Source organism: Lutra lutra, chromosome 1, assembly GCF_902655055.1.
Source record: "Lutra lutra chromosome 1, mLutLut1.2, whole genome shotgun sequence".
NCBI classification, from domain to species: Eukaryota; Metazoa; Chordata; class Mammalia; order Carnivora; family Mustelidae; genus Lutra; species Lutra lutra.
Window position 1 is genome coordinate 120,589,236 of NC_062278.1, and position 13,594 is coordinate 120,602,829.

At 36.7% G+C, this 13,594-nt stretch overlaps 1 protein-coding gene across 1 annotated transcript in view; it reads left to right on the forward strand.

Moving 5' to 3' along the window:
• The window catches only part of SNX4 (sorting nexin 4), a 71,581-nt gene that overhangs the window by 17,675 nt on the left and 40,312 nt on the right, over positions 1-13,594 (forward strand). The window contains exons 2-6 of the mRNA XM_047734759.1: positions 115-236; positions 5,753-5,888; positions 5,966-6,115; positions 7,377-7,424; positions 13,449-13,504. Of these exons, the coding sequence (XP_047590715.1) occupies positions 115-236; positions 5,753-5,888; positions 5,966-6,115; positions 7,377-7,424; positions 13,449-13,504 (512 nt within the window). The remainder of the gene's footprint in view (positions 1-114; positions 237-5,752; positions 5,889-5,965; positions 6,116-7,376; positions 7,425-13,448; positions 13,505-13,594) is intronic.

Consider the following 13,594-nt stretch of genomic DNA (forward strand, 5'->3'; position numbering starts at 1 on the left):
GAAATTTGCTTGAAATATGTACCAACAATGGATTCTATTATAATAGCTGTTTTTTTTCTTTTTGAATACTTTCTTAAAAGTTTTGTGGTTGTTCTTCTATTTGTTTTTGTCCAGATGACTGAAAATAATTTTTGGTTGAAGAAGATAGAAATTAGTGTTTCAGAAGCAGAAAAACGAACTGGAAGAAATGCCATGAACATGCAAGAAACATATACTGCTTACCTCATTGAAACAAGGTGGGTGATGAGAATTAGATAGAAAAAGCTTTGTCTGGTAGCTGTTGATGCAAATTATGTTGCTTAATGGAATTGTTTATAAGTCACCGTCTTTTTAGGTTTTGGGTTTTTTTGTTTGTTTGTTTTCAAAGAGAGCGAGATAGTGTGTGCATGCTGAGTGGGGAGGGGCAGAGGAAGAAGGAGAGAGAGAATGCCAAGGGGGGCCGAGTCTCAACCCTGAGATCATGACCTGAACTGAAATCAAGAGTCAGATGCCCAACTGACTGAGCCACCCAGGCGCCCTGTTTCTTTACTTTTTAACAGTTAAACAGTTGTGTCTTTTTCTATAGTACTCTTGGTAGCTATATATATATATATATATACACATATATATGTATATATATATATATATATATATATATATATTTTTTTTTTTTTTTTGGTAGCTATATTTTAATGCACTTGTATTGGAAGTTGAGAGAAGGTAAGCGGAATACTTCTGGGATCTGAAATGTTACTTGATACATGCTTTGGAGGAGATTTTGGCATTAGATATAATATAGTCCCTGTGCGATTTTGGGAAAGGAGATCTGGTTCCCAGGTGTGTATGAAGTGGACTTAGGTAGGTAAGATGGTTAGCAGAGAAGTATAGGAGGAGAGAATGACAGTCTAAATGCTGTCTCACAGGAAAGAATTGATTGAGACTAGAACTTTAGACTCAGATAAAATTGAAAAGAGTAAATCGTGAAATAAAACTCGGGGTGGGCGCCTGGGTGGCTCAGTGGGTTAAGCCTCTGCCTTTGGCTCAGGTCATGATCTCAGGGTCTTGGGATTGAGCCCCGAATCGGGTTCTCCGTTCAGCGGAGAGCCTGCTTCCCATTCTGACCTTCCCCCTCTCTTGCTCTCTCTCTTTCTCTCTCTCTCTCTCAAATAAATAAATAAAATCTTAAAAAAAGAACAAAAAACAAAACAAAACCCAGGGTGCCTGGGTGGCTCAGTTGTTAAATGTCTGCCTTCAGCTAAGGTCATGATCTCAGGGTTCTGAGACTGAACCCTGCATTGGGCTCCCTGCTGGGCAGGAAGCCTGCTTCTGCCTCTCCCCATCCCCCTGCTTGTGTTCTGTCTCTCACTGTCTCTCTTTCCATCAAATAAATAAAATCTTTAAAAAAAATTAAAATTCACCAAAAACATTGTCTTTTATCTCATAAGGAAAAAGTTAAAGGAGTTAGACTGTTTCGCTTAGAGAAAGGCAAGACAGGACTCTATTTTGCCAGTTACAGTTTATATAAAGGTTATATACCAACTAGTTCTTTTCTCTCTGTGAGACTGAGCAGAAATGCTTTGTGTTAAAATAAAGACATGAGATTTTTTTATAGCCAGTAAAATAAAGTAATAGAACTATCAGAGCAAGTTGATAGTTATAACCATGTTTTAATGTGAATATATTTTTAAGGGAAAAAATTTTTAAACCCTGCATTTTCATAGGTTTACCAAAAGTCACTGAGCTTGTCTTAAGGCTACACCCTGTAACTTTTCAAGGCTTTCTCCAGGTCTGTGTTTCTACCCTAAATAAAAGTTAGAATCTTGGAAAACATTGTTTACAATTCTGAAAGCTTTCTTTTTAAGTATACCAAAAAGAAAAAAAAGAATCTTCCCAAAATGAGAGAAAATTTATGTACGATAGGAACTTTAGGAACAGAAAGAGTTAAGGTTGGTCTTTTTAAAATTAGGTCATTTTGGGTTTTTTTGTATTTGTTTTGTTTTTTTAAGTTTTTATTTTAATTCAGTTAACATATAGTGTTACATTAGTTTCGGGTGTACAGTGTAGTGATTCAGCAGTTCCATAGAATGCCTAGTGCTCATCTCAGTAAGTGCCCTCCACAATCATCTGTTTAATCCATCCCCCCACCAAAATTAGGTCATTTTGTAACATATGTATCTACATATGTGTATCACAGAGATTTTTTCAAAATTAATTAATTTATTTATTAAGTAGGCTCTTCACCTAGCTTTGCTCACAACCCTGGGGCTTTGCTCACAACCCTGAGATCAAGAGTCACATGCTCTGCTGACTGAGCCAGCCAGACACCCCTCACAGAGATTTTTAAAGTAATTTAAAAAAATACGGTCCCATTAGAGGGTTTTGTTGCTGTTTCTTTATTTTTAAGTTAAATTGGCTACTTAAAAAAAAAAAATCATACTTTAGAAATTAGTGTTAACTTTAGCTAAGTAAATTATTTTTTCCTGATCCTTTTTTTTTAAACTATAAGGTATTATTGACATATAACATCATAATAGTTTCAGATACACAACACTACCTTGTAGTATTTGTACAGATTGTAAAATGATCACAAGTCTAATAACCTAACATCTGTCACCATGCAGTTAACAAAATTTTTTTTCTCATAATGGGAACTTCTAAGATTTACTCTTAGCAACTTCCACATATGCAGTAGAGTATTATTAATTATACATACTTCAAGTTCTTAAATATAAAATTTTAAAGGATATTTTTATTTTTAGTATGTGAGTATTTTATCACCCAAATAAACAATGAAATTTGCTGTTGATTACTTTTACTGCTGGAAGAGAAATCTTGATTTGAATAGAATAATTAATTGTTGTTTACTTTTGACTTTGAACTGAATAGAGCATCATAATTTATAACTGGGAGTTAGGAGTGACCATACTTAAGTAATGTAGCTATACTCTGAATGAATATTTAAGTGGATCATCAGTAAGTGTGTGGTACACAAAATGATTATTGGGTTGACTTTCACAATTGTATTTCATTTTTTAAAAAAAATATTTTATTTATTTGAGAGAGAGAACATGAGCAGGGGGAGGGGCTAAAGGTGAGGGAGAAGCAGACTCCCCTGTGAGCAGGGAGTTCCTACACAGGGCTCGATCACAGGACCCTAGAACCACTACCTGAGCTAAAGGCAGATACTTAACGACCGAGCCACCCAGGCACCCCGGGTCACTGATTTTTAATTTCTCTAGAGATTTTTGGTTTTTCGTTCATAGAATAAGAACTCTTTTAAAGTAGATAAGAATATGCCTCTTTCAGAATTGATGGTTTAGGAGCAGTATGAAGTCTTCTGATTCATAAAATGAGGCTAATGATGCAGTCCTTTCTGAGCATTAAATGTTGCATGTAAAACTGGTTATATGCTATTAAATAGTTGTTAAATGAGTGGATAAATGTGTCAGTTTTAGGTCTCCCCTAAGTCTCTCTTATGTGTTTAGTCAGTCTCCAAAGGCTAGATGGCCTTAAATGGCCTTAAATGGACTTAAAAACAAAAACAAAAACAAAAAAACTTAATCAGGTCTTCTTTCTTTCTTTTTTTAAAGATTTTTATTTGTTTACTTGACAGAGAGAGAGAGGGAGAGAGAGTGTACGAGCAGGGGGAGCAGAGGGCAGAAGGAGAGGGAGAAACAGGCCTCTTGCTGAGCAGGGAGCCCGATACGGGGCTTGATCCCAGGACCCTGGGATCATGACCTGAGCCGAAGGCAGATGCCTAACTGACTGAGCCACCGGGGTGCCCCTTAAGCAGGTCTACTAACAGCCTTGTAGGTGTACTTCTTATAGACTATATTAATAATCTACATTAATCTGTTGATAGCAGGAAGTAGGTTCTGTTGGTAATGATTTTGAATAATTTGAAACTTGATATTAACCCAGATATTTTTTGAGCTAAAGTCTGAGAATCTGAATTGGAATAGTATTAGTCATAGCTAATGTTTGGGTTAACTCTTTTTTTAATTTTTAAAAATTTTAATAGTATTTTTTTTTTAAGATTTTACTTATTTATTTGACAGGGAGAGAAATCACAAGTAGGCAGAGTAGTAGGCAGAGAGAGGGGGGAAGCAGTCTCCCTGCTGAGCAGAGAGCCCAATGTGGGGCTCGATCCCAGGACCCTGAGGTCCTGACCTGAGCCGAAGGCAGAGGCTTAACCCGCTGAGCCACCCAGGCGCCCCTTAATTTTTAAAATTTTTTATGTTATTTTAAGATTTCATTTATTTGTCAGAGAGTGCACAGCAGGCAGAGTGGCAAGCAGAGGCAGAGAGAGAAGCAGGCTCCCCACTGAGCAAGGAGCCCGATGTTGAACTCCATCCCAGGATCCCAGGATCATGACCCTAGGCAGAGGCAGCTGCTTAACCAACTGAGCCACCCAGGCGTCCCCTTTAACTCTTAAAAGCTAAAGGTTAACTCTTTAAGATGAATTATGATTTGATAATTTGTGTTTTTGCCATGGGTGCCGTTTGTACATTTGAATTTCCTGTTTTGTTTCTTTTTTACTTACATGCAATGATTAAATTTAGTGGCAGACCTAATATATAAATGATAAAAACACTGAACATCTATTGTGCTGAGCATGACATGATGTATATACTTTCTTAAAACTACTTTATTCCAAGACAGATTTAGCTTCTGTGCCTTTATGCCCTAGTATACACATGCACATTGTGGTGATATGTGCATTTCTTGGAGGGCCTGAAAGTTACTGTTAAGCAACCAGTTAGAAAGTACGAAGGTCCCGATAATGTTTAGAAGACTAATGCTCTCTAAGAATGATTACGCTAGTAGAAATCTTTTTTTTTTTTTTTTAAGATTTTATTTACTTATTTGACAGAGCCCACAAGTAGGCAGAGAGGCAGGCAGAGAGAGAGAGGGGGAAGCAAGCTCCCCGCTGAGCAGAGAGCCCTATGCAGGGCTCAATCCCAGGACCCTGGGATCATGACCTGAGCTGAAGGCAGAGGCTTTAACCCACTGAGCCACCCAGGTGCCACCAGACTAACTTCAAATATCCTTGGTGTGATTTTACCCAAACTTCTCCCCAACTATAAGTTGAACTTTTATATGGCATTGCTTACAGCTCTCTATGTTAAAGATAAGACTAGAAATGAATTTTTACATCTTTTTTTCCCCCTACTCTTTCAGAGTTAACATTTTGTCTTTGAAGATATTTCCTGGTACATGGATGCATCTGATTTCTTTATAACTTTGAATCGAGGTCTTTGCGGTGTCTTGATCTTTAGCATGAATGTTGTCTCATTGTGGCAGAAATGTAGTTAAAAATACTTTTTATTTAATGAAACATCAGTTAAGCCAGATTTTACCCTATTGTAAAACCAATTACTATACATTAACTGAATTATTGTACATTGAGGCTTTTAGTATGTGCTTAAAATAATTATTTCTCTGGAGTTCAGAGGGTTTTCTGTAGCAGAAGGGAAAGTGGTTAGGAGTAAGGGCTTTGGAATCAGATAGATTTGAGTGCTTTATCTAGAGATCTTTGTGATTGTAAGAGCAATAGCTACTTTCTCATCTATAGCATGGGGTTAATAATCTGTGCTTCACAGGCTGGTTAGGAGGATTAAAAAAGATACTACATGAAAAGTTCTTCACTGAGTGCCTGGTTCATAAGCATTTGGTAAATGGAGTCACAAATCTTGGTGGAGGTTGTGTGCTTGAATTTGTATTTAAAAAAAAAAAAAAAAAGTAATAGAGGTCTTATTCTGTTCCTTTTCAGGTCAGTTGAACATACTGATGGTCAAAGTGTCCTAACAGACTCACTGTGGAGGCGGTATAGTGAATTTGAATTGTTGAGAAACTACCTTTTAGTTTACTATCCCCATATTGTTGTGCCACCTCTACCAGAAAAAAGGGTAAGAAATGAAACAGCAGTGTGGTTCAGAAGTATAGAGTGCTGAGACTATTCTTCATGACTGTTTTGTTTACCTAGGCAGAATTCGTTTGGCATAAACTCTCCGCTGACAACATGGACCCAGATTTTGTGGAAAGACGACGGATTGGCTTGGAAAACTTTCTCTTGAGAGTTGCCTCGCATCCCATCCTTTGTAGAGACAAAATCTTCTATTTGTTTTTAACACAGGTATTTTTCTTTTCTTTTCTTTTTTTTTTATTTTTTTTTAAAGGTTTTATTTATTTATTAGTCAGAGAGAGAGAGGGAGAGAGAGCACAGGCAGACAGGGTGGCAGGCAGAGGCAGAGAGACAAGCAGGCTCCCTGCTGAGCAAGGAGCCGGATGTGGGACTCGATCCCAGGACGCTGGGATCATGACCTCAGGCGAAGGCAGCCGCTTAACCAACTGAGCCACCTAGGCGTCCCAATTTTTCTTTTATTTATTAGTCTTTTTTTTTTTTTTAAAGATTTTATTTATTTATTTGACAGACAGAGATCACAAGTAGGCAGAGAGGCAGGCAGAGAGAGAGGAGGAAGCAGGCTCCCCGCTGAGCAGAGAGCCTGATGCGGGGCTCAATCCCAGGACCCTGGGATCATGACCTGAGCCGAAGGCAGAGGCTTTAACCCACTGAGCCACCCAGGCGCCCCTATTTATTAGTCTTTAAAAAAAATTCATTTTTTTCCTTTTATTTTTATTTATTTGTTTATTTAAATATTTTATTTATTTGACAGACAGAGATCACAAGTAGGCAGAGAGGCAGGCAGAGTGAGAGGAGGAAGCAGGCTCCCTGCGGAGCAGAGAGCCCAATGTGGGGCTTGATCCCGGGGCCCTGGGATCATGACCTGAGCCGAAGGCAGAGGCTTAACCCACTGAGCCACCCAGACGCCCCTTTTTTTCCTTTTAAACTATAGAATGCTTAGGCTTAGGTATCTCTTTGCAGCAGCTTTAATATACATTTAATCATGTTTTTCAGTTCATTTTGATTTTCAAAATTATTAGGTTACATCACTCAGCTGACATTTTTTAAAAATAATTTTTTAATTTTTTTGTAAATATATAATGTATTATTAGTCCCAGGGGTACAGGTCTGTGAATCGCCAGGTTTACACACTTCACAGCACTAACCATAGCACATACCCTCCCCAATTCAGCTGACATTTTTATACTTAAAAGATAATAAAGACAGTACTTTCTGGCATCACTTAAATGATAGATATCAAAGTTAGTCTTTAGTTTTTTGAAGCCCAGGTTTATAAAATCTTGGGTCTGTCTTTTGGTAGTTTTTTGGATTCTGGATTATATGCTTAATTTTGAAATGGATTCTTTTTCTGAACCTTTCTCCCATCTTCCCTGAAAGAAGAACAGAATAATAGATACTTTATTTAATTTGGAGTATGCTTTATAGGTTGTTTTATTTTGCAATGATTTCTAAAATTAACTTTAATTTTTAGGAAGGTAACTGGAAGGAGACTGTGAATGAAACTGGGTTTCAACTGAAGGTAAGAATATTTGTATGAAATAGTTTGACAAGTTCCTTTACAATTCCTAGCATAATGCCGTTCACTTAGTGGATACTTGATACTTATTGAATGTGTGAATGTTGGAAAAAGACTTTGCTTCTAATATCATTAGGAGGGTTTTCAAAGAAACACTGTGAATTCCCTTTGGATTTGTGTAATTTTAGTTACTGATGAGTTTAGAGTGGGCATATTTATGAATTTCATTTCTGTTGGGAAAGAACATTTTGTAATTTAGACACAAGTCGTAGATTCTTCCCGCCCTATGCACATAGGCTTTGTATCTTGTTTTTTTTTCCTTAACCCTCTCTGCCTTTACCACTGCCACTCACATTCTTGCCCACTTACTTGCTCTTTTTTATCAGATAGGAAAGACACTTCTGAAGAATTGAGCTTGGCATTCCTAATCATAGCAGACTAAAAGATGAGCCAAATGTCACGCTTCTGTCTGCTGGGACATGGTGGTCAGTTTTGAGTGGGCATATGAGTCATTTTCAATTAGTGTCTGTTAGTGATACAGCTTTTCAGATTTAGCCATTATAATTTGTCCTTGGGGATGAAATTATTGTGTAAAAATTAAAAAGCATGGTATGGTGTGAGGCCACCCTGACTCCTGTCTGCTCTCCCTGTTGACTCCAAAAGTAGTGTAAACACAGGTTGTTGGCAAATTTTCGAAAGTTTTTATCTCTTGTGTAAACTGAACAGGTAAGTAGAAAAATGTAATGTAGATTGATAGGATATATAGAATGACGAACAAATCAAATGATAATTTAGTAACAAAATGCCAGTAGTTCTAGACAACAAGAACAGAATGACTTTACAGTAGTTATGAAGACACCTCTTAGAGATTTTTGTATTGGCACTTAGGTATTTGAAATTTAGTGCAAAAAACTAGGAAGATAAAATTTGTTTGTGCATGGAAAATATAATCAAGTATCTAATTCTGTCCTAACCTGATTCTAATGAATCATGGAAAAAATTAGAATTTTCTTGGCTATAATTTGTTATATATATATATATATATATATATATATATATATATATATAATTTATTATTATATAATAATGGCATTCAGAATATTGGAATTTTAGAGTTGAATTTGAGATAACTCAAAACTTTAAAAAAAATGTTTTTCTTTTGATAGGTTTTCTGAGAACTAGTCCCAGATGTTAGGAGCTACTACTAAGAAAAAGAGAAAAGTAAAACAATTGTTTTGGTGACCTCTCTTTATGTAACAGTCACAGATTTAGTCATTAGTTTAGTAACTAGTTAGCAGTTCTTTGTCTTTGAACCCAGTATTTGGCCATGACTTTGGTGACCTTGAGAAAGCCCTTGAATTTCTTCATCTGTATAGACTGTGCTGTGTATTGAATGTGTTGAATCTTCCGATAGGTGCTATTTAAGAGTTAAAATATTTCTGTTTGGGTTGCTTTATGGTAAAACCTCAGTTTCACTTTTCACTTTGAAAGGTAATACTTTATGCGTGATGTTAATAATTGGAAAAGTCAGACTTTAATGAAATGGAACAGAAATAAGATATATGAAGAGAGTTTGGAAATCCTTGTATCCTGCTGTATTCTTGTTTTGTTGTGGCTGGTTCTTGTTTTAAGTCCTTTCATCAGTGAAATGGAATCTTTTTTAGACCATCTCACATGTGTATACATGCATGCATGCATGTATGTAAGGTTCATGTACATACACGTTACCATCCCATATTACCTCTCCTTTTGGTTATAAATTATATGTAAAAATGGTTGGTAAAGGGAGTATTGGAAACTAGTCTGTGAAAATGAGATTGTTCTGAATCAGGCCAAATGTTTATATTTTATAAGAATATTTGAAGTTATGGGGCATCTAGGTGGCATAGTCAGTTAAGTGTCTGATTCTGGATCTCAGCTCAGGTCTTCATCTCCGGGTTGTAGGTTTAGGCCCTGCACTGGGCTCCGTGCTGGGTGTGGGGCCTACTTCAAAAAAAAGAGAGAGTATTTGACTTTGGCCCTTGGCTTCTGGATTGTCAATCTGAAACGTCAGCTTGCTTTAATTTTCATTATTTTTAATTTCCTTTTTTTTTTTTTTTTTTTTTTTGACTAAAGATTTTATTTATTTTAGAGAGAGAGAGAGCAGGGAAGGGGCAGAGGGAAAAGGAGAAGCAGACTCCCCGTGGACAGGAAGCCCAACATGGGGCTTTAGACCCTGAGACCATGATCTGAGCCAAAGGCAGATCCACTGAGCCACCCAGATGCCCCTGATTTTCTTTTTTTCACACGTTTGTTTAATTTTAGTTTTGGCTTACTAGATTAATAATCTTAAATCATTTTAGGGTAATTACTATACCCAGCAAGATAATTATATGTCTTGTTTCTTCTTTTTTTTTTTTTTAATATTTTATTTTATTTATTTGACAGAGAGAGATCACAAGTAGGCAGAGAGGCAGGCAGAGAGAGAGAGGGAAGCAGACTCCCCGCCGAGCAGAGAGCCCGATGCGGGGCTCGATCCCAGGACCCCGAGATCATGACCTGAGCCGAAGGCAGCGGCTTAACCCACTGAGCCACCCAGGCGCCCCTTTTTTTTTTTTTTTATTAAGATTTTATTTATTTATTTGAGAAAGATAGAATAGTAGTGGGATAAAGGGAGAGGGAAAGAATCTCTAGCAGACTCTGCTGAGTGTGGAGTCCGATGCGGGGCTGAGTCTCATGACCCTGAGATTGTGACCTGAGTCAAAATCAAGAGTCCATCACTTAACTGACTGAGCTACCCAAGCACCCCAAAAATCTAGTTTCTTTTTTATCACTGCTCTACTTAATATAAACATGAGCAGCAACTCTTTTCATCCCTGCTTTATATTGGCATTTTTTGTCTTGAATATATATATAAATATTCGTGTTAACCAATTTAGTGAAAGGAGAGCAAAGAGCTTTTCTAGAGTAATGAACATATAAACTAGTTACTTTAGTATAAAGTAGTACTCTTCTAACTCCTATTAACTCAGTAAGTTACTTAAAAGAAAGTGTCATCCATATACCCAAACCTTACATGAATTTACATTGACTCAGAGGAACCCAGAACCCTGTTTGTTGCTTGGAGTACAGACTGCTGGTGTCCCAGTCTGGATTTTTAAGATCCCTGCTAATCTGTGTATTACAGAGAAATGCTGAGAGAGCCATTGTGGTGACAAATGCCGGGTGCCTGCAGAGTGTCAGGTGCTCTGCTAGATGCTGTGGAAACAGTAGCGGATGAGCTGGAAACCTTCATAAACTCCCATGTTCTTATGGAGGTTATATTTTAGTAGTTGGAGACATTAAATTAACATACAAATGAGATACTTTAAAATAGTTCTAGATAATCTTTGTTAAGGAGTATGACAGCAGAGATTTTTTCCCAGCGATTATTTTGAGATAGATGACCATAAAATTTATTGTCCAAGTGGGGACACTTTCAAGAGTGAAAAGGGGCACTATTAATAATGAGTCTAGGACAGTAAGCATAAACCAGGACTGTCCTGGATAAATTGGGTCTCATGGTTGAAGAGAGAAAATTAGAGCTGAGACAGGAATAAGAAACCTGCAGTGGAGTCAAGCTGGGAGCCATGGAAGAGGAACGTGAGAGAGGCCCAAGCTGGGGGTGGTGGGTAGCTAGGCAACATTTGGGGGAAGAGAAGAATCAGAAAATGAAGTTACCCAGGGAAAGACAAGATCCAGGACATGTAAGGTAAAATATGGAATAGGAACTGGGAAAGGGGAGGAAGTGGGGACTAAAGGAGAACATGGGAAGGAAGGTAGGAACTTGGGGCTGGAGAATGGTTGGGTTATTTTTCATTCAGCGTATTTGTCTTGTGCAGGCTTTTGTGAGGCCCTGGGGGTACAGCAGAGAGCACAGGAGATGAAAGTATTGTTGGGGTGTCATTGTGCAGTTCCCAGGGGTACTGTGCGCAATGTGCTTTTTAAAATAACTCTTACGTTCTAGTGGACGGTTGAGACAAGTGAACAACTAACAATTCCAAGTTGTGTTGTTTTAAAGGAGATAAAAGAAGATGGTATGAAACAGTGATGGCTCAGGGGCTTCTTTAGATATTTAATGGGGATTCTGAAAGAGGGTTGGTAAGCTGTGTGGTTTGAAGTAGTCCAGGTGCTTTTTACGAGATCTGGCTTTGGGGACATTTTAGGCAACTTCTAAAATCTTGTGGAATCTTGCGAAATGGTGAGCATATTGAGTTGGGTGTTCTCATGGAACTGACCTGACCGGTTGTTGGGTAAGCAAAGTTCAAGGTGGTGATATTTAACATTCTACATGACTTCTAAATTGGTAAATTGTTGACATTAAAAGTAAAAAATACATTGGTGTTCTTAAGAATTTGAGATTCCAGGAAAAGTACAAATGAAAATATCCTTCTTTCCTTATAGTTTTAATGTAATTTCATCCTCATTTAAAGAATCATGTTTGTATGTAAATATAGAGTCTTCAGTACTTTGGTGTTTAGTTATTTTTTAATTAGAAGAACAGAAGGGCATGATAAATGCCTTAAATTAATAGGTACATATATATGTAAGGACTTGCACATGCACTAGCTTGTTTGCCCCTAAGAAGTGAGAAAGGTCCAGAATTGGTGAAATACTGACTTTAGAAATAAGAGGATCCCCAGAAATCAGTGATAAATTAAGTATCTATAGATACTCATGATAGCTTTTTGAATAACTTGTCTGAAGTTCTAAGAGAGGCTTAGTTTGTGGAGCAAAGTATTTGTTGCATTTGTTTTTTATTTTCTAAGCCAAGTAATTTGGGGAGCCCTAGAATTGTTTTTGTCTTATTTTATTAATTTGGGGGAGTATATGTAATTGTTGGTTGGAAATTGGAGTAATGTAAAATTTTCAAGCTGATTGCAAGTTTCCAGCTACATTATAAAATTAATTTTTGATTGAGCCACCTCTGTTAAATTCTATAATTTCTATGCCTGGTCAGAAACATAATTCAGTGTTTTTTTCTTTTCTTTTCTCTCATTTTCCTTTTCCTCTTCTTTCCTTTTCCTTTTCTTTTTCTCTTCTATTCTTTTCTTTTGTGAGAACTTAGATAGGATTTGGATATATATATATATATTTTTTAAAGGTTTTATTTATTTATTTGACAGAGAGAAATCACAAGTAGGCAGAGAGGCAGGCAGAGAGAGAGGAAGAAGCAGGCTCCCTGCTGAGCAGAAAGCCCGATGTGGGGCCCGAACCCAGGACCTAGGATCATGACCTGAGCCGAAGGCAGCGGCTTAACCCACTGAGCCACCCAGGCGCCCCGGATTTGGATATATTAAGTGTACATTTTATAGAATTCAGTTATTGCTTAGTGCTGATCCCTCTGTTCCTCCTTTGAGAGCAGTTATTTAAAATAAATAAAAATAGTTAAAAAGTTAGCAAAAAAAGATAGTTGAAAAGTTGTGTTGTCTTGTGACATTTTCTATCAGCTAGATAGAAACTAATTTGATGTCATCTTGTTTTACTTTAGTGTACAGTATTTAGTTCAGGTATTTCCATGTTTCTTTTTTAAGATACCGATCATGACAGTGAAAAAACCAGTGTGTATTTGGTTTGGATTCGATCTGGGAACTACCTGCAGTAATGCATGTGCTTTAGAGCAGTAGTTTTATTTAGTTTATCATTGCTTTTCTTGATTTAGAGAAAGGTAAACTACTTTTCTTTCATGACCTTTTCTGACATGTGATAATGCAGAGCTATATATATATATATATATATATATATATATCTATTAGTGTGTTGATGTTTGTAATTGTTTTACTTTGATACCATTGAATGCCATGTATTCAACTTAATTTATTAAAACATTGTTTTTGTAGTGTTTTCAAAAATAACTACTAAGCCTTTTTCTTTTAGATATGTTTAATGTGTTTGACACAAATGATATGAAGAAAACTGTACTTGAGCATCTTCTAAAGGAAAAGTAAAACTGTTTGGATTTATAACCTGAAATGTAATTGTATTAAGTGAACAAATTATTTTTTCCAGGCAGACTCCAGGTTAAAAGCGCTTAATGCAACATTCAGAGTGAAAAACCCAGACAAGTAAGGTTTTGTTTTAATAACAATTACAGTGTTGTTTTGAATGATTTAATTTTTCATTTCTGAATGTATGCAGTTTATTTGCTATTTTAA